The 27,315-nt window shown below is 34.9% G+C and overlaps 2 protein-coding genes across 7 annotated transcripts; one reads left to right on the top strand and one right to left on the bottom strand.

Moving 5' to 3' along the window:
• Window positions 1-248: 248 nt before the first annotated feature.
• kis (chromodomain helicase DNA binding protein kismet) lies at window positions 249-24,824 on the top strand. 6 transcript variants are annotated; one of them, XM_033469182.2, is made up of 23 exons: window positions 249-613; window positions 5,918-9,211; window positions 9,315-9,730; window positions 9,818-10,171; window positions 10,261-10,549; window positions 10,630-11,142; window positions 11,269-11,493; window positions 11,582-11,898; window positions 11,977-12,451; window positions 12,558-12,922; window positions 13,038-13,233; window positions 13,308-13,613; window positions 13,698-13,983; window positions 15,033-15,552; window positions 15,648-15,737; window positions 16,385-16,576; window positions 17,224-17,644; window positions 17,722-18,007; window positions 18,178-19,499; window positions 20,043-20,286; window positions 20,380-20,656; window positions 20,831-21,731; window positions 21,833-24,824. In XM_033469182.2, the coding sequence occupies exons 2-23, from the start codon at window positions 6,023-6,025 to the stop codon at window positions 23,816-23,818; spliced, it is 13,170 nt and encodes a 4,389-aa protein (XP_033325073.2). In that variant the 5' UTR covers window positions 249-613; window positions 5,918-6,022; the 3' UTR covers window positions 23,819-24,824. The 6 variants fall into 6 exon arrangements, with proteins under 6 accessions (XP_033325073.2, XP_033325072.2, XP_033325070.2 ...); XM_033469181.2 differs by having other exon boundaries at window positions 13,698-13,989; window positions 17,227-17,644; XM_033469179.2 differs by having other exon boundaries at window positions 13,698-13,989.
• A 117-nt stretch (window positions 24,825-24,941) lies between these two features.
• Prx6a (Peroxiredoxin 6a) lies at window positions 24,942-26,438 on the bottom strand. Its single transcript, XM_033469186.2, has 5 exons — window positions 26,167-26,438; window positions 25,751-25,907; window positions 25,414-25,631; window positions 25,261-25,333; window positions 24,942-25,174 (listed from the first exon to the last, which is right to left on the bottom strand). Exons 1-5 carry the CDS (start codon window positions 26,250-26,252, stop codon window positions 25,040-25,042), a joined length of 669 nt encoding a protein of 222 aa, XP_033325077.1. The 5' UTR covers window positions 26,253-26,438; the 3' UTR covers window positions 24,942-25,039.
• Window positions 26,439-27,315: the final 877 nt, after the last annotated feature.

Below are 27,315 nucleotides of genomic sequence, written 5' to 3'. Positions count from 1 at the left end.
TTTTCATAAAAATGATCTTTTTAGTTTTTCTTTGTAAAACAAAATATTGATAAATACATTTATTGTTATATTACATTAAACAATATTGTATAATTTAAAAATGCAGTTGTTGTATAACAAATTATGACACAATTGACACTATGCAGTACGTATGTAACTACATATTGACTTGCAAATTTTTTTAAAGACACACCGTAAAGTGTCGACATCATCGGTGTATTTGTAAGCAGAAAGCGTTTCATTTCTTGTCTATTCGTCTATGGAATCGGGTTATTGTCGGAAAGTATGAGACGGTCAATATGTGAAACATAAATAGAAATGCATATTGTGCTATAGTGTTTTAAATTTGATTTTTCTCCCTCTAAATAATTTTCGTTAAATTTCGGTTGATGTGGCCAGTTTTAAGAGTGTTTGGGAAAGTTGAATTTTTGATATATATTTCGCCCCAATCGCGGAAGAGCCGTCATGTTGTGTCAACGTAATCCACGGCAGCACTGACGCCTCTTCAGTAATTAACCAAACAAAATGGACACCAAGATAACGATTAAGTGAACATTTGTGCAGTAGATTTTCATGGAATGTCCAGGAAAATGGGATTAACGTGTACGCTACAGTGAGTTTTATTTAATCATTGCTAAAAGCTAAATATCTATAATAGATCGATACCACGTAAATTTCTACAAAACTATGCTGACTACTTTAATTTAACAATATTGGAACTTAATTTTGACACTTGAATCTACATTCGAGGTGTACAGTTCTATATTGTGTATACAAGTATAGTTGTAACTGTTACAATAACATTTTTCATTTAGATTCTTACTTAAATTTCACGTTATAATTTACACATCATAAATACTAGTATACCAACAGTTTCATTCACAAAGCAAAAATTTCCTTGCTTTTTATAAATCCATATATTTCAGCATCGAAAAGAATATATATTGTACTGAACAATGGACAAAAATAATTTTTGATTTCACAGATGTTTAAAAATTTATTTGGACTTTAGCTTCCTTTTCACTTTAAGAAATATAGTTAATAATATAAACTACAAATATATATTGTAATAATAGACCATTACGTATATTAGATTACACATAACATTATTTTGTTCAATATAGTTATCCAGTTTTACCTATCTACCACATTGCATGCTGCTTGTTTCATATGTTGCAGTTTTATAGTTTCTATAATATAGCAAAATTCCAAAAAAAAATAGAATCTGATATAAATTGCTTGTTAAAATTCTAATCTTAATGCACTAATAATACTTATTTCATTAACCCTAATGATCCAAGTAAGGTAAGCATAAAATTATTTTCTATACATTTTTATTCATTATTATTTTTATTTGATATTTTAATAATCTTTTGAAGGAAAAGATAATAATCAGATTACTATTTCAATTTTATGTAATTGGAAAAAAGCTGTTTTATTTAATACTTCAAAAATTGAAGACAACTTTAGTTTTACATCAAACATACCTTTAACCGTCGTTGTAAACAAAAATTTGTTTTCTCTTAGATCTTTTTTATCCAATCATTTGATATTCGCTGGCAATCGATAAATTACGTAACTTTATTCGTTAATTAGAATTTGAGCACAAATTGTTGAACTTGTTCCAATCATATATTTACGTGGAATCAAGAAAAATTGAATGCAACGACAAATGCGGCCCTGTTTCATTGAAGATGTCGCGTACACTTATACATTCGAGCTGATACCTAGAGGACAGGATTGGTTAATCGAATATCCTGCCCTGGTATCCTACTTTATAAGGTAAAATCTGATTGGTTCTCTTTGTGGTATAATTCGGACTCCGCCTTACTACCGCCAATTGCGCTGTGTGTTTTTACCACGATACCGAATACTTTATGCGCTAGGAGTGTAATTCTTGGGAGGTTGCGGCGTCCAATCTCCTTCTTTTTCCCTACTCTTTCTCTCGGTTTATTGTTTTCTCTCGACGAATTTCGGAAATACGATATACAAAATAAATGTGTAATTTTTACGTATGTATATATGATACGACGATGCGACGTATTAAACTGTTTGATCTTTCTCGAAATATAGCTAGCAAAAATAATTGAAATATGTAGCTTTCCAAAAGGCTACGTAGATCGAAATGCAGTATTTAACCTTTAAATGTATGCGTAGAAATTTGTCAATATCTGTATTGATTTCAATATTTTCGGTTGTTTATTGAATCTCTCTTTTAACATCGTCAGTATAAAATTGTTCTCTTCTACTTGTGTAACAAACATTCGAAGGCGAAAGTAATTAAACGTGACATGACAAAACTTAACGTTATATTTTTAATTAAATTAAAGTTATGTAATTACATGTAGGAAAGGCATGACATCTTAATATATTATTGTGAAATTCATCTAAGAATAGTGTATGCAAATTTCAGTAAACGAACGAATTGTTTAAATATCTTGTTAACAATGTACTATATTCTATATTAATATTGTATACTTGTATTATATTTCCATAAACCGGTAATTTATAACAATTGAACGTAAGACAATCGTTATTAGATTCTCGATTTAATTTTTGCATTATTTCTTAACATTTATACAGGTATTGTAATTATTAGCTTCATAAAACGAAAGAAGCATATACGCAGTAATAATACATAAATATTTGCGATTAATGAATATTTCATCCTAAATTTGCGAGTGACCATTGATTCAACTTGCGTGTATCATTTTATTATCAATGAAAAAAAGAAAAACAAATTTCTGTAAAACAGAAAGACTAACAGCATCACACACGCGTCAATTCACAGTCAAAATACAATTTTTCAACTTCAACTTTACGATGAAATAATTTTTTCAATTAATTAATAAGCTTTCAAATATTCGCGATTTGCGCACTTTTCCTTTTTCAAGTGATTTTCAAATCAATTATTTGAATTACTTACAATAAACCATCAAAATGTGGCTTTGTATTGTACTGTTATATGCATAAATAAGTATATTTTACATATTTATTTACGTCATACACGCTTTGTAATCTATGTACAACTAGTGAAAAGTTTATAACAATTCAAACTTCAAGAACGATTATAAGAAATTATGAAAGGTAATAGATGCCGTATATTTTGTAAGAAAAAGACGTCTGAAATATTTTTCTAGTCACATTAGACTAAATTTGATTATTAGAACTGATCTTTTCATATTTTTTTTCAGCCAGTATCAGTATGCCTTTCACAAAAATGTGATAGCAGATATACTATTATACTTGTATGTAGCTATTGAATTCTACGATAAAACAACAATTCATGCAACAAAAGATTGATATTGAATTTTAGTCTTGTCCTCCATTCAATAATTAACGATAAATAGCCAGATCGTATATCAGAAGTTCGATTTTTATTAGAAAAAAAAAGGTTGATGTAAAAATATTTGCAATTTTGGCTAGAAATTACTGCTTTCTGGATCACCGTGGCAATCTAATGAAACGAAGATTTTAATCAAGCTGAACACAACTCGACATCTTATTGTTTCTTCGTATACATGATACACGTGTGTGCATGCACGAACGTTTATAAGTGGCAAAGAGAGATGCGCGCGCCACCAGGTGGTGCAGTGAGTGAGTGTGCGCGCATGATGCGAAAACTAACTGTGTGAGTTTCTACAGATGTTACGATGTGTAACTGGTGTGTGTAGTGGCCTCCGTCGGACACAGGACAGGATAGGACAGGGTAGGGTAAGAGAGAAGAGTAGTCCTTCGTTGTGAACTGAGACTGAGGGGAATGGGAACTGGTAGGGATAGGGGGGAGGGGAGGGGGGGTAGAGATGTGTAGAATGATTCGGACCTATGGACACGCTTGCACCTCGACGGTCCGTGCCGCCGCAGCCGCAGCCGCAGCCACCGTCGGTGAAAATCGTGTGAACGCGCGCGCGAACGAGGGTGGTTTTTCGGTAAAACATTAACACGAAACTACTTTCATCGAACGGTATTAGGTTTTGAGCGGTGTTCTTACGAAATACACGAAGGAAGAGTGAATTGTGGTAAAGTGAAGTGACGCTTTGGTGCTGGAATATCGAGCGTCGCGGTGGCCGCTACGAGTTCTCTCGGAAGCCCAAACGGAAATCTCTCACGATAATGGCGTACTTTCCGACGATCCGTGTTTTTTTTTCTCGAAGTCGCTTCGATTCGCTCCCGATGTTCTAATATACATTCGTATTCACGCTTTCCGTGTATTCGCTCACTGCCGATTCCACGGGAAAATATTTTCGGACAAAATACGCTCGAATTCAAGTGTGAGAACTTTCTATATACCCGTTTTGCCAGTTTCTTTCCGCTCACCCTTGTAATATATACTTAACGTGTATTTGAGTTCATTTTCTAATGAGAACGAGGATATTCTTTCGTACGTTTTAGTGCCGCTGTCAGTGTCTCAGGTTTGTAAGGTGTTTTTTCCTCGTTTCTTTTCATTTTTCTGTTTAGGAATTTCAACGAGAATTATTTGCTTTCATATTCTGTACTGGTATTCGGATTTTATTAGTATATCAGTCAGAAGCTTACAGTAATGCCGAGTTGGTATTCTTAGACATTTTTATTTATTTCGAAATTTTTGTTCGTGATTAATATTTGGAAATTTTCGGCATCTCATTGAACGAATCGAGTCAAAAATGTATAGAAAACTAAATTTTTTTAATCAGAAGTGCAATATTTTCAATATGAAATGATTGTCTATTCTTTTTGTTTTTTATGTACATAAAATATATTTATATAGATTTCAATAATAATACACTTTCAATTAGCATTTTGTGTTAAGAAATGTCTTAACTTTGATTATGTGGCTATGTAATCAGCTTTTTGTGTACCCTAATTTTAAAATTACTGAATTTTAACATATTAAAAACGTGTATATATGTATATATACATAAATTTCTTTTTTGTTGAATGTGATTTGTTAATATTTCACATGTATTATCTCAAATTTAAGTATTCGTCTTTCCTCATGTTAGGTTATGTTAACTGTTAGTTATGTTAACTGCATTAAAAAATTTATTATGTATGAAATTACTGTAAATATTTGTTGTTGTGTGAAATATAGGTAGAGTCCACTGCAAAGAATGGAAATAATGAAAAAAATTAAAAATGTATCTTTGCAACACATTTTTAATATTTTCAGTGAAATTGATACTAACATTCACTAAAGGACAACAACAATGTTTGTTACTGTTTATATTAAAATACAATTGCGGGATAGTTAAAAATTTGTAAAATAGTATAATTATAAAAAAAATGCTATCATAAAATTTGTATCTGCTTATGAAATATTTACTAAGATAAAAGGAAGAATTAGTTTTATATTCTACATTGTAATCCATACATATATAAATTTGTATTTTTTTTATTCTTATATTTCCCAGACCATAGGAGTATTTTAATTGTATGATGAAATAAGACAAAAATAAATGTAATAAAATCTATCATTTAATTAAAAGAAAGTATATACAAAAATAACATAGCTACATATATGTTCCTATGTGTTTGTTTCTTATATTAATATTTCTTCTACATCTGCATGTTAAATGTCTGTTGTATATAATTTATTGTTTGTAACATATATGTATGTGTGTAATAGAAAGTTTCTAATAAGTTTTATTTATAGGAAAATATAATTGTTCATACATATGTCTATATTATGAACTTTAGTACAGTTGAAAGTGGTACTATAAATGAGGACATGCTCCAAGAGGGAAAGGTTATAGCGATTATGTGAAATTAAGTCATAAGCGTATAGCTTTTCCCCTTTGGCACTTGTCATTGTCATCAGAAAGTATATTAAAATAATTAAAATTAATAATTATGATAATTACAAAAATGATTTAGGAAGAATCACTATTATTAAATGCACTCTTTGCTATAATATGAATTCTTTCATACATTGTTTCAGGCAAAAAAGACGTGGATCAACAATGGGCACGTTAATGACTATAAAAGGGACTATACGATATTCTCTTAAGCCTGAAATAGAGGCGAAGAGTCCTGCGGCGTAGACATGGACTCGTACGACCTGTTTGGTGAAGATGTTAGTGGCTCGATGCTTGATGCTCTTCCTGACCTCGGGGGGAACGACCATTTTGACCCTGCAGGCACGAATAATTCTGTGGTAGTATCTAGAGATGCTTCAAACTCTGGCGTTAATGGAGGAGGGAGTTACATTAGTCAATCTTATATATCTCAAGAATCTCCGCTTCAAAAATTAACTTCATTTGGCGGATCTGAATTTGGAAGTTCTAATCAATTGCAAAATACAACACAACGCAACATGTTTAATCAAAATCTTGGAACGTTTGATAGTGGTGCACCACAGCGTGCTATGGTGCCAGGAGCATTTCAAAATCAAGCACGGAATATGGCACCTCAGCATAGAGGGCCCCATCCTGGAAGTGGAGGACAATACCCTAATTATAATGATAATATGTATTCAATGGAGCAGCAGCATTCAATGACTAGAGCAAATATGTCTATAGACCCAAGTATGCAAGGTTGGCCAGGTAGTGGAGGTGCTTATCCACAAATGCAAAGACATTATAATCAAATGGCACCGCAACCTGGTGCTTATAGACAACATATGCCTCCGCAGTATTCTCATCAACAAGACCAAAGTGGAGTTATGAATCAAAAATTACAGCAACAACAGCAACATTTTGGTAATCAACAAGGTATGATTGGAAATATGGGTGTACCGCATCAAGCAATGCAAGCTGGTAGCACAGGAAGTGTTTACCAGCACATGGTTGGTCAACAACAGCACTACCAGCAAGGAAACTCTGTATCAATGTATCAGACTTCTCCTGGCTATCCAGGCTTTGCAATGCATCAGCAACAGCAACAACAACAGCAACAGCAGCAGCAGCAACAACAACAAACTCAACAACCTCCGCAAAGGATGCCACATCATCATCCAACCCACCCAAGTCATCAGACTCATCCTTCTCATCCACAGCAATATCCTCAGCATACCCAGCATCCTAGTACACAACAACAACAACAACAACCACAAATAGATCCTCAATACTCTCACCATGCAACTTCCATGTTCAATCAACCACAACACTCTGGACCAACAACACAATTTGGTACAGCTAAACATGCTACAAGTCCTCAGTACCGTGCAACTTTTCCTCAATTATCACCTCAAATGTCTCCAAGACCACAGATGTCACCAAGACCACCAGCAGTACAACAACAAATGTCTCCTAGACCTATAATGTCACCAGCCAAACCCAATACCTTGTCTCCTCATCCTCATGTTCAACTTCCACATCAGCAACCGACTCAACCAGGTGCAATATCTGTGTCACCTTGTCCTCCAACTTCGATACAAATAAATCCATCATCACAACAAACTACTCTTCAAGCTTTGGAACAAATGGTGATACCAGGAGTTGCTGCATCAAATTCGAATGTTTCAAACCCAGAGTATAATCAATTTCAAGCACGTCCAACAATGCCACAAGCCTCAAATGTTTTATCTCAATCTACCGCACAAAGTTCTATGCCTCCTATCACAGGTCCCAGAATGCCGATGCCTGCTCAATGGACGCATCCACCACAGCAGCAGCCACAAATAAGGCCAAACATAAATGAAGACAGACCTATAGTAGAAGCTCAACCTTCAGTATCTGAACAGAACACACCAATGTTCCCAGTACCTGGAACAGAACCTATTCACAGTGTTGCAGAAACCACAACTAGGGACACTGTAGATCCTATTCATAATCCGATTGAAACACCTAAGCAAGAAAATGAAGCATTGCATCAAAATGTTCAAGATCAATCTCAAGATGTACTAAATCCACAACAGGCTGATACTTTAATACAAAGTAATTCACAGAATAATTCCCCTTTGGAACCTACTCCTGGAAATATCTCTCAATTGGAGACTGTGCAGACTTTACCAGCATCCAGTACAAATGGGAATGTTGATTGCTCCAATGTATCAACATTACCTCAACAACCAGCACCAAGTCAGGTTCAGAATCCTGTATCTACTATTGAAAGTCAAAGTACATGTGAAACAAACCAGCATAGTCAACATTTAGAAATAAATTCAGTGAATCGTCCAGCAACTAATAATAGTACATCTGTACTTCCTCAACAACCTGTGGTTAACAGTCAAGTGCAGCCACAACAACAGCCCATTAATTGTCCACAGCAACAAGTACAACCAATACATATAAATCAACCTCAAGTAGTACCAACACAACAAGCACCAGTACAACCTCAACAACCAATGCAGTCTTCGCAGCAACCACAGTTGAACCAAGTACAACCATCTCAAATGAGTCAACAACCTCCTCCACAACAACAAATAAGCCAACCACAACTCAATCAGCAGCAAATACAGCAAATAACTACCCCCCAACAACAAGCTTCAATTGCTCAATCCCAGCAACCCACATTAAGTCAAGCGCAACAATCACAGCCACAAATTTCTCAGCCTCAATTAGCACAGCCATCACAGTCTCAACCAACTCCACCATGTGTAACACAGGTTCAGACAACACAGCAATCTCAATCTCTTATGACTCCACAAGTTGGTATAATACCACAGAATGCTCCAATAATTTCATCTCAGATGCCACATCAACCACAGTTACAACCTGCTATACCAAATTCGACTCCCCAGTTGCAAACGCAAACCAATCCAGTTACACCAACGCATTTAAATGGTCAACAGATACCTACGGTCAATCAAACCAGTGGCATTGTATTACCTCCTCATCAAACTGCAGTGTCAGTGCCAAATTCGCAACCTACGCATCAAGTACAACCAGGTTTCACGGAGTACACAAATATTCCAAAAAATAATATATATCCTAATGAAATGATTGTGGGATCTGGTCAACAATATCCTTCTGGTGGAGATATTGTTAGTGGTAGTACTATATCAAACATGTACAACATGCCACAAAATCCAACATCAACAGGAGTTACATCTGGTGGGTTTGGTACTTCTTGTACACCAGTCACACATCACCAAGAAAGAGCAGCATTGCAACAGCAATTACAGGAGTTGTTCTGTATGCCTCCGGCTGCTGAGAATCAGGAAAAGATTGTTGCTTTGCAGGAGAAGTTACAAGCACTGCAGCAACATGAAACTAATGATCAATGTAATGGTGGACCTCAATGTATACTTCAGACTCCTATGTTTACAGCTGCCGTCGTTGATAGCCCTCAGGTAAACTGCCAGTTATTTTCAATTTCATCTTACCTATATATTATGTAATATTCGAAATACGTTATAAAATAAAGTAAAATGCTCAAAAAATTTTCTTAAATAGGTTTCAAGTACTACTGGTCGTGGTCGTGGTAAAGGCACACCTAGAGCTAAGAAGAGCAGAAAGAAAGCTGACAAAGAAGCTATTGCTCCAGCTCCAGTTACTCAGCAACAACCAGAACAACCAGTATCAGACAATCAAGTAACTCCTGGAGATAGTAGTAATATTGTTGACAGTGCAGCAGACTCTGAGGACATTAAGCCATCTTCAGGTGACATGGAGGAGGAATGGAATAAAGGCAGAAAGTCTCGACCTCCTAGGAAACCGCGTAAACCTAAGGAGCCCAAAGAACCAAAGGAACCAAAAGAACCGAAAGAACCGAAAGTTAAAAAGGAACCAAAGCCTCCAAAAGAGGCAAAGTCTCCTAAAGCGCCAAGAAAAAGAAATAAAGACAAGGACTCTACAAAACGTAATAGAAAGTAAGTTACTTTATACATGTATCTTGCTATTGAATGTACAACATTTGTTAATAAAGTAGTTTCACGAAAAATTTTGTATATTTGTAGAAAAGCTACTCAGTCTGAATCAGCCGATGACGAAGCTGCACAAGAAACAGAGGAAATGGCAGTCTCTGATTCAAGCGCAGTTAAGGAAGCAGATACGAAACCGTCTGAACCGTCCATTCAAGGTGATCAGGAACAAGTAGATTCTTCGACCACCGAACCTTTAGTAATTGAAACAAAGGATGAAGGTAAACAAAAGGGTGAGTCCGAAGACAATTCAACAGATGAGAAGAAAGAAGAAAATTCGGAGGCTGCACCTGTTACCGAAACTGCTACGCCTAATAAAAAGAAAGCTGCTGCTAGAAAGAGATCTACCGCTGGAAAAGTTTCAGCAGGAAAGTCTCCCAGAAGTTCGAAGTAAGTGTTATTCAAATATTCCAATTTTTTTGGTATGATACTAAATGAAAAGATAGTATTAATTTTTAATATTTTCTGATAATGTTTAGAAAACGTAAAAGCCGGATTGCACCTGACTCTGATGGTGAAGAATTAGCAGCCACGCCACCTCCATCGCCAGAAGCTGGAGATGATAATAAGAGGCGTTCTGCGAGAAATACGCATCGTAAAAAATACGTTGATGATGTAATGCTCAGATTCTCGGATGACGACGTTCCTTTGCAAGATGCTCAACTTTCTAAGAAAGTAGAAGGTGCAAACGCAGCAAAGCCTGTTTCTGTTAAGAAAGAGAACGAAGGTGGAGAGGTTGGACCCAATAAACCGAACTTTGTGTATATAGTATGCATTATATATTATCTTACGTTTTTCAACACATTTAAATTTTATACATACAGTTCTAAATAATCGTGTTATTATAGAATACGACGGATGAAGATTCGATGGTTGTGCAACATATATTATGTTCACGCATGGGGAAAAGAGAAATTAAACCACCACCGCCAGAAGTAAAGACAGAATCATCGACTGAGAAAGATGATAATGCTTCAAATGCAGCATTAGAAACTAAGGAGAAAGAAGGAGAAGATGATGTCAAGGAAGAATCATCTGAGAAGAAATCAGAAACAGAAGACAAGGATGAAAAAGATGTTGAAACTACTGAAGAAAATAAGAGCAGTGATGCTGAAAATGCAATAAAAGATGATAGAAAGAAAGAAGATGAAGTTACCGAGTCTAAACCAGAAACGGCAGTAGCTGAAGTGAAACCTCAAATAGTAGAAGTTGAAGAATATTTCGTTAAATATAGAAATTTTTCATATTTACATTGTGAATGGAGAACTGAAGAAGAGTTATATAAGGGTGACAAACGAATTCAAGCTAAACTGAAAAGATTTAAGCAGAGGCAACAGCAGAACACCAACATTTTTGAGAATGTACATACTGATTTATTGTTATTCCTTTTTATATTTTTTAACGTGTCGTAGAGATAATTCTTAATGTTAACGTATATAAAAGATAAGATTATATGTATACATGTAATAAGCGGTAATTTTTTGCAGACCGAAGACGACCCATTTAACCCAGATTTTGTAGAAGTTGATAGAGTACTTGATGAAGCGACTCATACTGATCCAACGAGCGGAGAAACGTTGAAACATTATTTAGTTAAATGGCGGTCTCTTCAGTATGAGGACTCTACTTGGGAATTGGAAGAGGATGTTGATCCAGAAAAAATAGCTCAATTTGGAAGGTTTAATAAATTACCTCCGAAAGATCAGTGGAAGGTAATGCATCACCAACAGATGAATTGATTAATTCGTAAATAGTAATAATAATGTTTGTACTTTGTTATTTAAATAACTTTCTTCTTAGCCCAAAAAGAAACCAACTGCATCGGCATGGGTAAAATTAGAAGAATCACCAATTTATAAGAGTAACAATAGTTTACGACCATATCAATTAGAAGGTCTCAATTGGTTGTTATTCTCATGGTACAATGGGCATAATTGTATTCTTGCGGATGAAATGGGTTTAGGAAAAACTATTCAGTCCTTAACATTTGTGGACGCAGTTTATAAATATGGGATCCGTGGACCATTTTTAATAATTGCGCCCCTTTCAACCATTCCAAATTGGCAACGAGAATTTGAAAGTTGGACTGATATGAATGTTGTAGTATATCATGGATCGTAAGTTGATAAAAAGATTATAATTTTAACTATTTAGGTAAAAAATACTTTTTATTGAACGCACTATTTTATTTATAGCGCAGCAAGTCGGACTATGCTTCAAGAATACGAAGTTTATTATAAAAATGACAAAGGACAGCAAATTAAAGATTTAATTAAATTTAACGTACTGATAACTACATTTGAAATAATTATAACAGATTTTAACGAGCTAAAAGGATATAATTGGAGGCTCTGTGTTATTGACGAAGCTCATAGGCTAAAAAACAGAAATTGCAAGTTACTTGAGGGTCTTAGACAATTGAATTTAGAACATAGAGTACTTTTATCTGGTACACCTTTACAAAATAATGTCAACGAACTGTTTTCATTACTGAACTTCCTTGAACCACTTCAGTTTTCTAGTAGTGAAGCATTCCTCAAAGAATTTGGGAATTTAAGTAGTGAAAGTGAAGTTCATAAGTTGCAACTTCTTTTGAAGCCAATGATGTTACGTCGACTTAAAGAGGATGTGGAGAAATCGTTAGCTCCAAAAGAAGAAACAGTCGTTGAGGTGATTGCAAAAATTGACTCATGTTTTACGTATTGTACTATTTGGAGAATCAATTAATAGCTCACGGTGCATAATTTTTTAATAAATGGATTTTTTATTTATTTAGGTGGAATTAACAAATATACAAAAAAAATATTACCGCGGTATCCTAGAACGAAACTTCTCTTTCCTTGCAAAGGGAACCACGTCAGCTAACATTCCGAATCTCATGAATACTATGATGGAATTAAGAAAATGTTGTATTCATCCATTCCTACTTAATGGCGCAGAAGATCAAATACAATTGGATTACAAGACTGGTGAAAAGGAAGATTCAGAGGCTTACTATCATGCACTAGTAAACAGTTCAGGAAAAATGGTTTTAATTGATAAGCTACTGCCGAAACTTAAAGCTAGCGGACACAGAGTACTAATATTTAGTCAGATGGTGAAATGCTTAGATTTATTGGAGGATTATCTGTTATATAAAAAGTATGTTAGCTATATAACCGATTCATTTTTTTCATTCGTTTTGAGATATTTATAGAATTACTGAATTACATTACTGAATAGATTGTTAATATTCTGATTGAAAACATTTATTTAGATATCCATATGAAAGAATAGATGGCCGTATTAGAGGAAATTTAAGACAAGCTGCAATTGATCGGTACAGCAAACCTGATTCTGATAGATTTGTCTTTCTTCTTTGTACCAAAGCTGGTGGTCTTGGTATTAATCTTACAGCTGCTGATACAGTTATTATATATGACAGCGATTGGAATCCACAAAATGACTTACAGGTATAATAGCTGGTGAAATTAAAAAAATTATTTTCGGTCTTTCAACGTTGCTCATACAAATATTCGTTATGCAGGCACAAGCCCGATGTCATCGAATTGGTCAACAAAAAATGGTAAAAGTATATCGGTTGCTTTGCCGTAACACTTACGAGAGGGAAATGTTTGACAAAGCTTCTTTGAAGCTTGGATTAGACAAAGCTATTTTACAATCAATGAATACGAGTCAAGGGGGTAAAGATCCCGGTAACAAACAACTAACGAAAAAGGAGATAGAAGACTTATTAAAAAAAGGTGCTTATGGTGCTATTATGGATGATGATAATGCTGGAGATAAGTTCTGCGAAGAAGATATAGAACAAATACTTGAACGTAGGACACAAGTAAGTCGACCAAATTTCTGTCCATTGTTTCATTATGGATATACGCTATTACGTAGTATTAATATGTATTTTTTTTTTGTGTAGATCATTACTATAGAAGCAGAAAAAGGATCAACATTCTCAAAAGCCAGCTTCGCATGTTCATCAAATAGATCGGACATTAATATTGACGATCCAGATTTTTGGAAGAAATGGGCGAAGAAAGCGGAAATTGATACGACAGAGAAGAAAGAAGAGGACGAGTTAGTGATATCAGAACCAAGACGAAGAACTCAAATTAAGCGATACGGTCATGACGAATCAGTTGTTATGTCGGATCTTGACAGTTCTGACGATAATAGTGATGACGAAACGAGTAGTGGGTTAACAGGTAGAGGTATGTTCATTGTTGATGCATGTTAAAGCACAACACCATTCTTAGTATTGTAACTTCACATAATATATCACTTCGTGGCTGTGATACCCGGCGTCGATAAATGATCTACGGTGATTATGAAGGTATTGCCATATTTACACATTTAATACTGAGGATTTGGGTCTTTTTTTTTCTTTTCTTAAACTACAAACTAGCAGTACGCTCAGTCTGTCGAATTTCTATCCTATGAAGACACTCAAATTTTTGTCTAACTAATTACATGTTTAATACTAAATGTTGTAACCACCAAATTTGCAATATAACTAACATAGATTCATTATGTGAGATTTATATAACACAAATCTAATTTATTAATGTTACATTGTATACACACATAATGTAAATGTTCCAGCTTTATGATATAGTTTCAGAAATATTTTTGTTATGTTTAGTCGTTCTTATTAAAAAGTATTCTTGCATGGTGCAACATTTATTAACACAATAAGTTGCAATAATTTTTCATAGTTAAGTAATTGAACATTTCTAATGTCAAAAACTTAAATGCATAGTGCTTATTTTTATACCGGTCATAATTATTCTTATAAATGTAAATGTATAGCATTTTGATCTAGATGAATTGTATACATATTTCATCACATACGTAATCACACTTACATGCATGCACGTCCATAAAGCTAATGATTACAACATTCGTATTATCATGCACATATTAATTTTGGCAACTTAACATGATGTTTCTTATATTGTATTGTGTAATGCATGGCAAAGCATTCACTCACACCTTTTTGTCAAATATAACATCCATGGTTCTTAATTTCACACGGAATGTGTAAAAAATATACTGTCACTATAAAAAGATATTTAGAACACTACTTCTACAAATATCATTTTTTTCACGTCATTTCTGCACTGTGGGCTTACTATTACTGTAAAGACACTTGTATTTCTGCCATTTATAGTAGGACCTATCTGTTTGTTATAATTAATTGTTTATGATTTATGATAAACGACAATATAAGTAACTCATCTATTATTATCAAAAGGTAAAAAACGAAGAGACAAATTCGGTAAGAAGACACGGAAGTTTTGCGACGAGTATGTACCTCGTGAAGGTGAAGTGGTGTATGGTAGTTGGGCTCGGAGCGAATGCTTCAAAGTAGAACGAGGTCTGCTTACATTCGGCTGGGGTCGATGGGAAGAGATTCTTCAGCATAGCCAGTTTCGTCGAGGATGGCGTGAAATTGATATTGAGGACTGTGCAAGAGTCATCTTGCTTTACTGCCTTCGTTACTATCGTGGTGATGAGAAAATCCGGAACTTTATTTGGGACCTTATTACACCCGTAGAGAATGGAGAAAAGGTAAAGAACGTGTGCATTAACACCGGCGGAAGGAATAGTAGACAAAAGAAAAAGGGTAGAATCAGAGAAGGTAGAGAAACACGAGGATCGGTCGTTAATGGTGGTCCAAGTGATCCAAATCACTGGAGTAACGCTGAAAAGTACGACGGGGACATATTCCTGGAAAGTAATTATAGGAAACATTTGAGTCGACACGCGAATAAGTACGTTATATATTGTTTTAATTAGAAAATTTATGTATTCGTGTGTTAAGCTTATTTGACAAGAGCTGAATTAATTAATTGTTTGTTATTCACAGAGTTCTATTACGAGTTCGAATGCTTTATTATATTAAGCATGAGATCATCGGGGATTTAGTTCAACACATTTCTGATGGCGTTCATGTCAGGTTAGTGTTTTTTATATTCACAATATATTTACTTACGAACCTTCATTATTCTTTGCTCAACTGACTATCATGGAATATCGTGCACTTACATATGTGCTTATACAGAGCTTCATAGTTGCATGTGCAATGTATTTGTTTATCCTGGGAGCTGTAATTGTATGAGGAATGCTCATAGAGCTAAAACTATGTTTACTTCGTAGCTCTGTAAACAGCTATCAGTCGCTGATCCTACATTACTAATATTAAAATCCTCCCATTCCTGTTCTATAAACATGTACACAAATATACACGCAACTTTTTCGAATTACTGTAAACACTTTGTACGGCTATAAATTGGTCAAAGATGGTCAAGTCAGCGGTGTCATGGTAAGAAATAATTAGAAAGCAGTGCACTGTATTAAAGGGGCAAACGGAACAGGAGATGAAATTTATATACATTTGCCTTTAATTAAAAAAGAAAGAGAAGTATACTAAGTGTTAATTGCGATTATCCAAATTTAATTAATCAAATAAGCCTCTTCTCCATATCTATTCAGTGAATATCGTATAGTTCGCGGTTCTTGAAATTTCGAGTGCAAAATTCTTATAACTTTAATATCTAATTGGCATAAGTAAATTGGCAAATTGTAAATGAAACCGCCCTACAGTGCGTTGCGGATAAACCCTCCACAGTTGACGGAACGACCAGTGAAATGGTGGGACTCGCAAGCAGATAAATCATTAATAGTTGGCTGCTACAAACATGGCTACGAGAATTACGACCAGATGAGGATTGATCCCGCTCTCTCTTTCATTACAAGCTGTCCTCCCCCTTCCCAGTCTCAGATCACGCAAATCAAGTGAGTAATTATTCTCTTTACGTTATTTGTTTTTCTTCCATGTCTATGTTGCTACTGCTAAGTCATTCTAACATACACTGCTTGGCACGCATTTTTAATTCGCTTATGATCATGCCTATGGTAGAAATAGCGTAAACTTTCTCTTTTTCATTTTATTTGTACAACATAACAGCAAAGAAAATTATTTTCCATTTTCACCTAGTTTAAAATATTACTTCCTACCAGAATTTGTTTGCAGCGAAGGAGCATTATGCATACATATATATATATATATATATATATATATATATATTGTATATATACGTATACCAGACAATATGCAGTGATCCTTAAGCAATTTCTTCTAAATGATCAATTACATTGTACATATGTATATAAGTATCCATAACATTATGTTTACAATGTAAATTTTTAATATGTACAGCATTCTAAAGTGGTAAACGTGGAAGTCTTTTTTAGTTTTGACATTGTATACCTGTAGACTGTATTTTCGAAATAACTGTTATATTTATGATCAGTTAAGTATGTATCTGTTTTCACGAGTGCATACATATTAGATAATTTTATTTTTAGTGGAAATGGAATTGAACGTATGAAAAACAAGGAGGATCGTATCTGTTGCAAATTAATGCTTCTTAAAATTTCAGCAGCAGCAGTAGAGATGACACTAGCCTGGAAAATGACATGGATGACGGTGAATCTCTTGGAATGTTGAAAGATTTGAAAGACTCCGATAAGTTTAGTCGCGAAACACCGACTGATTCACCTGCTATATCCAATAAGGCAGATACGCCAATACCAGAACCTAGCAGCAGTCATGAAGGAAACGATGGTCTCCTAGATGACGACAAGACCTGGCCTTCCGTAGTCGATCTTAACACACGTTTGCGTAGAGTCATTTCTTCTTATCAACGAAGCGTAAAAAATGTAAAAGACGACGTAAAAATACTACAAAAATCCAAAACTGGAATGGAAGGTGATACGACTATGAATCATAATCCTCCTATGAATGAACCGCCTTTAAATATGCAAGGATGGGACTTACAACAACTTGCTATGTATCTTCTGGTAAGTAGAAGAAATATAAAATAGTGTTTTAATGTTCTCTGGGCACATCACGGCATTGAATTTTATATTTTCCATAGAAAATGGAAAGAAGAGAAAAAATGGAAGCTATGGTAAAGGAAAGGGAACGTACTCGCATCGAAGAACAAAAAGCAAAATGGTCTCGTCGCGAGGAAAGTGAATTTTTACGTGTTGTATCAACTTACGGTGTTAATTATGATAGAAAAAAGGCACAATACGACTGGACAAAGTTTAAAAGTATTGCCAGATTTGATAAGAAAACAGATAATGATCTTACAGACTATTATATGTCTTTTAGAGCAATGTGTAAAAAAGCATGTAATGCAAAGTTGAACGATGAAGAAGGTATGTGTATAATTAGATGTTTGTTTCAAATTTATTCATAGAAGGAAATATTTCAATGCGTAATTATATCTATTTCAATGCTTTAGTATTATAATATATTCGAAATTAGTCACTAAATATTACTATGCATTAAAGTATTGAGTATTGTGTATATATCCCAGACTTTTCAGACGTTCCTGTTGATCATCTCAGTCCAGCAAAAGCGAGACAAATATTGGATCGTGTGGATCTTCTAAGCAAAATTCGTGAGGAGATCTTGTCTCATCCTCACTTAGAGGAACGACTTTCATTGTGTCAACCGTCAGGTGATACCCCCGATTGGTGGCAACCTGGAAAACATGATAAAGAACTGCTGCTTGGAGCTGCAAAACATGGCTTAGGACGTACCGATATTACAATTTTAAATGATCCTGATTTTTCATTTCATAAAATTTTAAATTCGAAAATGTACAGTAACATCCAAACGTCTAAAATTATGGATAAATCTGAGAAGGCAATCAAAATTGAAAATAGGGAGGATATATTGAAGTTCGATAAAGATGAAATACTCGTAAAATTGGAGAAGGGCGAAGGCACTTTAAAAATCGAGAAAGTAGGTGCGAAAAAAGACAAAGACACAAATACAACAGACAAGAGAACAGAGAATACAGACTCGGAGAAAAGTCAGGTTGAACTGACCATTATAAAAGCAGAAAATAAACTTGAAGAGAAACCTCTGGGTAATGCATTAACAATTACAACCGTTCCCAGAAGTACGTCCGTAGATAAGGAGCCTGCTGCAAAAGTAAAATCTGAAGAAAAAAGCGACTTAGTAGTAGAATCGATAAAAACTGAAGTTTCTAAAACTGACCAGATTACGGAAACTGACAAAATCGATGAAGCAAAAGCAAATAATGAAACAACAACTACTGAAGAAGCATCAGTTTCTACTGCAGCTACTACGAGTACTACTATTCCTAATACCAATACTTCCGTTACTACCAATATTAATAAAGAAACTGAGGAAGAAAATCAGACTAAAGAGAAAGATACGCTAAAAGAAACAGAAAAGGAAACCCAGGAAGTAAAAGTTGAAGAGTCACAGACGTCGCAAACAGGAAAAGAGACTGATGAAAAAAGCTCGATAGAACAAAAAGATACAGCAGAGACAATAGAAAGATCAATAATAAATACTGAAAATACGACATCAGAGGATAATAAAACAAACGTAAAAGCAGATCCACCAGTTGTTAAAGACGAAGCAATAGAAGCACAAGAAGGAAAAACGGTTGAAACTTCCAAAGAAAAGAAAGTATGCAAAATAGAAGACAAGTGCAGTGTTCAAGCGGCAGAACTTAAAGCAATGTTTCCAGATTTGGAAGTTATACAACCACTATCACGATTAACTCAAATTGACACATTTGTTCTCCGTGACAAACCAGTTGATTATAACGAGCCTACAGTTGTACATCTATTGTCACACAATTGTAATAATTCTGTGAAATGGCCAAAGGTAAGTAGAAATTAATTTGTTCATGAAAATATTTTATTCTACTCTCATTTTAACTTTTAAAATTAAAAAATTTGTTTAATTACCTTGAGTGTTACTTTATATATTATATTTTATTAGAAAATTGAATGTGACTTTTATATTTGGATAAATAAATAAAAAAACAGGCTATTGTAATGCATGCAACTTACATAGCTATTCAACTTTTGTTCGAAACATTATTCCATATAACAAGCAATTTAAGAGTAATTTAATATGGCAGTGTCAGATGACTCATCTTCTATAATTGACCTATGTCACATACTAACCTGATTCGAGTAGACATGAAACACATAGGACATGTTATAACATTTGAAATTTTGTTAACATTCGTGAGAAGTAGTATGGGCGTGTGAAACGTGATCCTATGAAAAAGTTATATTTGATAAATTCTACTTGAGTGAGCAAGTCTGTACATATCTATGTATACATATTCATTTGTGCTTATTTAAATATTCTTATCATATCACCATTATCGCATTTAAAATTTGTTATTTGTATCTTCAGGAGCATGCTATTGAAGCTCGTTTAATGCATATTGTTCATGCAATTGAACATAAAGAATGGCCAGTATCTGTAAACTTTAGTGCTGGCGACGAAGCTGATATCCCGCCAAACGAAAAGGAATGTTCTGAAGTGATCACTATAACTACAGATCATGGAGTGTCACGAAATCCAACTCCTGGAAATAATATACCATTATCGAAGAAACGCAAGAGACACATTGCTATTGATGTAGAGACTGAACGAGGTAATGGAATAAGCGGCATTACCAAGCAGTTTTTATACATATTTCAGATTATTCAGGGCGTAGGTAACATATACATTATACTTTTCTTTTCAGCAAAACTACATGCTCTTTTGAATAGCAGTCATACAACTGTACAACCGCCCGCGGCTTTAAGTAAGCCTGCAGTGTTATCTGGATCCAATACTTGGGAAATAAATGAAGAATCACAGTCTGAAGAATCGAGGCGTTCTACGCCAGTTCAGCCGCCACCAGCACACCAACAAGCACGAACTCCGAATATACCTTTTGACTTGAAATATACAGTTCCTGGAAAGCCGACAGTTATTCCTGGAACTTCAAGTACTTTAACACCCATCGACTTGTCTGCTGGGTAAGATTACTACCACTTAGAATAAACAGATATTTTTTTAATCAAACTTATTCAAAACTTTTTGTTAAGTAAATGCATATAGTAATTTTACAGTTATATGGTGTGTAAATTTATTTCCAACATTATTGTCTACTATGGAATAAGAGATTCAATCGAGATTTGAATAATTTTTAGGTACCCAAAAATGAGCACTGATAACAGTAAGGATATTATGAACGAGGTTCAAGATTTTTCAATGCCAAATAAAAATAAACAAATTAGCAGTAATAAAGGAAAGTTAGATAGTATGTTAGATAAACTAATGAAAAGAAAAGGCGGGCCGCCAGATGAACCAGTCATTGGAAAGGAGAAGAAGCGCAGGAAGCTTGACGAAATAGTGCTGGGACTAAGCGCTGCGAAAGAACAGCAAAGTACTCATTATCCTGAACACAGTAAAAAGAGCACAATAACTCCGAATGTAACGGTCACTCCAACATCTGCGCCTATGGGTCTCCCGAATCCTCCGACGAGCACCCAAAAACCATTTTCCATTACCGTTACTTCGATACCTTCTTCACGAGCATCAAGCTCCTCGTCTGGGTTGCCTCCTCCGTCTTTACATTCGCACAAAGATAGTTTTTCTGCTTTAATTGCTCAAGCGGAACAGCAAAATCGTGAATTTAAAAAGCAACAGCAGCAGCAGCAACAGCAGCAACAACAACAACAACATCAGCAGCAGCAGCAGTCTCAACAGCAGCAGCAACAACAACAACAGCAGCAGCAGCAGCAGCAACAACAACAAAGTTTCAATTCAGCACACTCCTCGTCATCGAGTGGTCATAGAAAGAGTTATGAAGCAATGATTGCAGATATTAATAAGGTTGCTGAATACTCTTCTAAGATTGGGTCATATTCGCATGAAGCGAAAGTGAACAAATGGTTAGCTGAACAAACTGCCATGTCTGAACAGTTGAGTGCTGAATATCTGAATGCACCTAGACGACGACGTCCACGTGTGGATCCATCTCTGCTAGATTGGAAAAAATTAACTGGCGAAGAAAATGTTGCTGTAATCAATAGATTGACGGGCAAAAAGGTTTGTAAAAGTAACATTTTTTACGCTGTCTTCTTAATCATTAGTTTTATTATATAGATTATTGCAATTTAATGGAACATTAACAAATTAATTATGTTCAGGTTACTGGAAGTAAAGCTCCACAACTAAAACGATTAGGACAATGGTTAATCGAAAACCCAATGTTTGATGTGGATCCAAAATGGGCAGAGCTGGTAAAAGAACGTGGAAATCTTCCGCATGACTTACAAAAGAGATTATCAGGAAATGACAGAGGCAATGTCAATAAGGGCAAGAGTCCAGGAAGACCTCCCATGATGCCAAGCCCTACTAATCAGCAATCTGCAAATCAAGCCAACCTTGTAGCTACGTCAATGGCTTCAGGCCTAAACTTCCCCTCATTGGGTAATCTGAACAACTCTCTTTTATCTGGTCTTTCTCTTGGCAATTTTGACCCGAAGAACAATCCTCTTTTAATGCCGTTCGGTGGTTTGCCAAATTTGGGTGCATTGAGTGGACTAGGCAACCTCAGCAACTTAAGCAATATGAGTTTAACGAATTCTTTATTCGCGAATCTTGCTGGACTTGGTTTACCATCTTTAGCGGGTATGGAAGCTGCTTTGGGCGCAACAGCGACTAGTACTGCAGCCGACACGAATCCAGTTGTTAGTTCTGTTAGTAGTAAAAACACTGGTTCAACTAGCATTAGCTGCTCTGGTAAATCTCGTAGTAAATTGGAACCACCAACGAGTAAATCTTCGGTGCCTTCGACTTCATCAGCATCGTCTACGATACCAACAACGACACCATTCCCCTTCTTCTTTCCAAATCCAAGTCTTTTATATACACCATTGGGTTTGGGTGGTTTAAATCCATTCTCTATGCAACCCGGCGGTGTGTCATCGGCCTATGAAAGCCTTGCCCAGTGCGGTCTTCTAAATCCAGCGACGTCGAGTGCATCAACGGTGCGTAAACCTACATCGTCAGGGAATAACTCACGGCGAGACACAATTTCCGAATCGACATCAAAGCGGAAGGATAGCGAGAAAAGATCCAGATATTCCATGGATCCTGGAATAGCACTACAACAGTACACCGATATGTCAGCATTACACAGTGAAGATAGGCGCAGGGTAGAGCATGACAAAAGGGAAATCCTGGAGCAGAATGATATAGCAGATCTTTCTGACCGAAGAATTGAGAAAAAGAATAAGGACCAGGAAATGAAAGAGGCTCTGGAACATCTAAGTAGAACCAGCGCAGAGCTTTTAACAAGAAATCTTGAAGATATTCAACGGTCAAGTGACAAAAGGGGCCGTGGTACGGATTATAATCAATTACCCGAGCTGCAACCATCAAGTATGCTCGAGGTAACCCTTGAACCCGTGAATAAAAAGCCACGAATCGAAATTGAAGTTACTGCAAAGCCTGTAACAACCACTCCAGCCACAACAATAACTCCCGTAGACGTATCGGCAATTGATCTAGAATACGGATCGCGGTCGTCGTCTGTTACAATTAAACCAAATACAGTAGAAGAGAACAATGCTATCACTATAACTGAAACATCTCTGAACACGAAGAAGAGAGAAGCTATTGAAATAACTCCTTCGGTAACTACAACAACAACAACTGTACCAGCAACTACAGTTACACCTACGACTACTATCACGCCTATACCTATACCTACACCTGCACGTACGCCGACACCAACTCCGGCACATACACCGACACCTACACCTACACCAGTATCCACACCAACACCTACACCAACTTCTACACCTACACCTACCCCAGCATCTGTACTAACACCTGCTTCTACGACTCAAGTAACGACCATTCCGTCTGAGACGGTTACACCACAACAAAGTACTAATAGTACTAAAGGAGACTCATCAAAACCAACAGAAGTAGAAGATGATAATAAAGGCACTAAAGGAAAGAAACCACGAAGCGGTAAACGACTCAGTGTAGAACCTCCTCCAGAACGGAAAAATCTTCGGTCTAGTGCTGGAAGACAAGCAAGAGCAGCAGCAGAACGGCAAGCAAGAATGGAAGGTGAACTTCAAGCTGATCAGCAACAAGAGACTCACACAACGAGCGAGTGAAGTGACAACAATTAAGTGAGTTCTGAATAATACTGGTGATGATAATGATCAAATCTTCCGTTGTTGCGTCTATTTTTATTGCAATAATTCTGCAGTATTCGCACAACGATATTTCCAAAAAAAAAAGAAAATGTCGATTGATAGACATTTAAATAAATGACCCAATGCATCGACAATTCTTAGTTAAATAGAGCACAAGTGCATTCGAAGAACTTGAAAAGAAAAGAATGAAAAACATTTATAGAATTTGATTTCTCCTTCCATTTTAATGGGAGAAGTGGGACAAATAATGAAAGCTCGCGCGTGAGCACGTGCGCATTACCATTACTGTCAGTGTGAATGTATAACATGAAGCTGTTCAAATACGAAGGCTGGCAATAGTATTTTATCACTCGATATATTGTGTGGTAATTAATTTTTAATTATATAACTTTACAATAACAAAGTATAGTTTTGTTAAATTTATTATTCTTTATGATCTTTATTGGTTTTGACGAGGGACTGTTTTATATAACTGCTATCACACTATTGCGTAGTCATGCAACAGTTCGCGGATCATTCAGGCATAAAATAAGATATAATCATAATGTAGTAAAGTAAATTTAGTAATAACTTAATAAAGAAAACAAGAACAGTGTAAATATTATATACATTATGCCTAGAGACCTTAAGCGATCGTGTACTTTGAAAAATGTATATAACACAGTGTACTTTTAATTACATTGGGTGATACAATAAACAGCTTCTTCTGTTGTTTGCAAATACCAACATTAGAATCTTCGTTTTGATAATTATGCTCACCTTTATCGAAGAACAGCATTACGAAAAAATAAGTTGTGAATTGTGTTAATAGAAACAGTGGAAAGTGTGCATGGAAAACGTGGACAATGAAAATTTTAAGCATGGAATTTTCGAAAACTATATTTTAGCGCATTATTTTGAATTATTTTTGTCCTAAATTATTAATAAGAAATTTTAAATAAAAAAAATGTTCATTTCTACCGTATTCTGTTTCAAATGATATGCTGTTATGTACCAATGTTAAGGCACTAAATGAATACGCTTATTTATAATTATACTTCGAAAAATACAACAGTACTATAATATTAGAAAAAACTCAGTATAATATCAGAATGTGTACTTTAATTTTTACAACATCAATTGTGGTAATTTAAGAAAATACATTGTAAAATAATTGTTTTTCATATTTCAAAGAATTATTTATGTGTAGGTTGGCTGAGGTACAATACGCAAATAAGTTTTGCCCGATGGTAGTGTTAAAGTTTCAATATTATCATACAGCGTTTTTGCCTCTTCTTCAGTAACACTAGGCTGAATCATAACATTTTCACCATTCTGAAAATTGCAATGAAGAAATTGAACATTTTATAATCATAAGAATAATAATGATTCAAACAAATAGTTGATAACATAAATACAACCTTCCAATCAGCAGGAGTTGCCACTTTATACTTTTCTGTCAGCTGAAGTGATTCAATTACTCGTAAAATTTCACTGTGTCCAAAAGTCGTAACAATAAATATACAATAATGAAAATAAAAACTAAAACATCAAATATGCAGAAAAGGAATTACTCAAAGTTTCTTCCAGTCGTTGCAGGGTATAAAATTGATAATCTCATTTTTTTAACAGGATCAATGATAAATACTGCCCTAGCAGACATAGGTATACCATGACCATCAACTTCTGCAGGATCTAACATTCCCAATGATGTTGCAAGTTTCCGAGATTCGTCTTCTATTATCGGATACGGAAACTCGTCTACCTTTATTTGTCCATAAGACTTTATGTCCTAAAACACTCACAAAGATACAGTTGCATTTCGTAAATTCTTATTCAGCCTGTATTGTTTATTATCTTCGTAAAATGTAAAATAAAATTTTTTTAAAATAACATGTTGATCACACTTACCTCTATCCATTTACGATGTGATTCGACTGAATTACATGACAAACCAATAACTTTTACTCCTAATCTTTTAAATTCGGGCATCAATTTTGCTACTCGAGCCAATTCTGTTGTACATACAGGAGTGAAATCATTCGGATGAGAGAACAAAATACCCCATCTAAAAGATGTATAAATTTACTTAATTAAACACGTTTTGATATATTAATATTTTCCGGTAATTGTTGGGAGCATGCTATTTATGGTAATATTTAAGTATTTTAATTGTTGTTTATAGAAGTATTAATCGCTTGTCTATAACCGATCGAAATGATAACGCAGAATAAGTGGGAGAAATGTTTGTGTGCAAATAAGATTTCAATATAAAGAAATATTGCGTAATATAACAGGTTATGTTCAATGAATAAATATAGCCTTACGAGTCGCCTAGCCAATCGTGAAAATTAATTGTGCCCGTTTGAGTATCTGCTTCAAAGTTTGGAAATGTTTCCCCTAGTAGCACCATATTTATATACAATTTGTTTCTAATGCTATTTGTTGTTATACTTTTAAATTTGTCAAAGTATGTAGTCGTGCCGTTGTGCCTCCAGTTACCTCCAGAAATGTTTTAAAATATGACTATCAGTGATAAAAACTGAACAATTGATGTATGATTATATGATGCATGATATCTCATACATCAAAACTGATTAAAATAAAATACATAATCGTATTGAAAATATGATAAAACAGTTAACATATTCATTTCTTGTAACGTTATATGTATTCAGTAGAAATATGTTTGTTGTATTTATTTTTGCAAACGTGTGTGTACTCAATTATAATAATCAACATTTAGATGTTCTCTAAGAGCTAATTTATTTTTGTATACCTTATTAGTTCATATTTATACTGTCAGAAAATTTGTTTTCAAATTATGTAGATCAAATATCAAATCCCCCGCCATTTGAAAAACATGTAGGATGATTCCGCATCGTGATTCTACAGGACGGAGTATGGACCTAATAACTAATCAAACTTCAAAGAGTGATTAATTACGTTTCGCTATGTTGTCATCAATTAATTATTAGATTGTCTATTGGGATTGTTACTGCCTTATTTAAAATACTGATAAATGTTTAATCTCGCTTAAAGTGTTTCGTTTTCTTTTACTTCAAAACAAATCAAATTTGCCGCCAGTTATCGACTTGTGGCGCCTCTTGCGGCAAGATCATGAAGCTTTTTTCGGCCTCCGTACAGCGCCAATTAGTAAAACGGCAAAACGCTGAAACTGTTAGCCAAAACAGAACTTCTAGATTTCGCCGCAAGTGGCGCCACTGTTTGGCTAGTAGTTTGAGCGTTTTGCCATTTACTAATTGGCGCTGTACGGACCTCGTTCGGAGCTTCCATTATTCTCCACAAGAGGCGCCACTGTCAAATGCTTATACAGATCAAAAAACATTAATTATGGTAAAATTAGGACATAAAACAATAAACCAAAGACACAGATTTATTCAGGAGAATTTGTTGCATCGATTTAATATTTAGAAAACTGATTACAATAACACGAAATTTAATTAAATAATATA

This window comes from Megalopta genalis, chromosome 5, assembly GCF_051020955.1.
Source record: "Megalopta genalis isolate 19385.01 chromosome 5, iyMegGena1_principal, whole genome shotgun sequence".
Taxonomy (NCBI): Eukaryota; Metazoa; Arthropoda; class Insecta; order Hymenoptera; family Halictidae; genus Megalopta; species Megalopta genalis.
Note: the sequence above shows the minus strand (reverse complement) of the source record. Positions and strands in the feature narration are given on the sequence as shown.

Bases quoted from the DNA above. Each gene is read 5' to 3' on its own strand.
- Prx6a (XM_033469186.2), bottom strand. From the start codon at position 26,252: ATGGTGCTACTAGGGGAAACATTTCCAAACTTTGAAGCAGATACTCAA. The intron at 25,632-25,750 runs GTAAGTGTGATC...TGAGTGTTTTAG, and splicing joins CACATCGTAAATGGATAGAG to GACATAAAGTCTTATGGACA. The intron at 25,334-25,413 runs GTAATTCCTTTT...TTTTGGACACAG, and splicing joins ACGACTGGAAGAAACTTTGA to TGAAATTTTACGAGTAATTG.
- kis (XM_033469179.2), top strand. From the start codon at position 6,023: ATGGACTCGTACGACCTGTTTGGTGAAGATGTTAGTGGCTCGATGCTT. The intron at 12,923-13,037 runs GTATGTTAGCTA...ACATTTATTTAG, and splicing joins GATTATCTGTTATATAAAAA to ATATCCATATGAAAGAATAG. The intron at 19,500-20,042 runs GTAAGTAGAAAT...TTGTATCTTCAG, and splicing joins ATTCTGTGAAATGGCCAAAG to GAGCATGCTATTGAAGCTCG.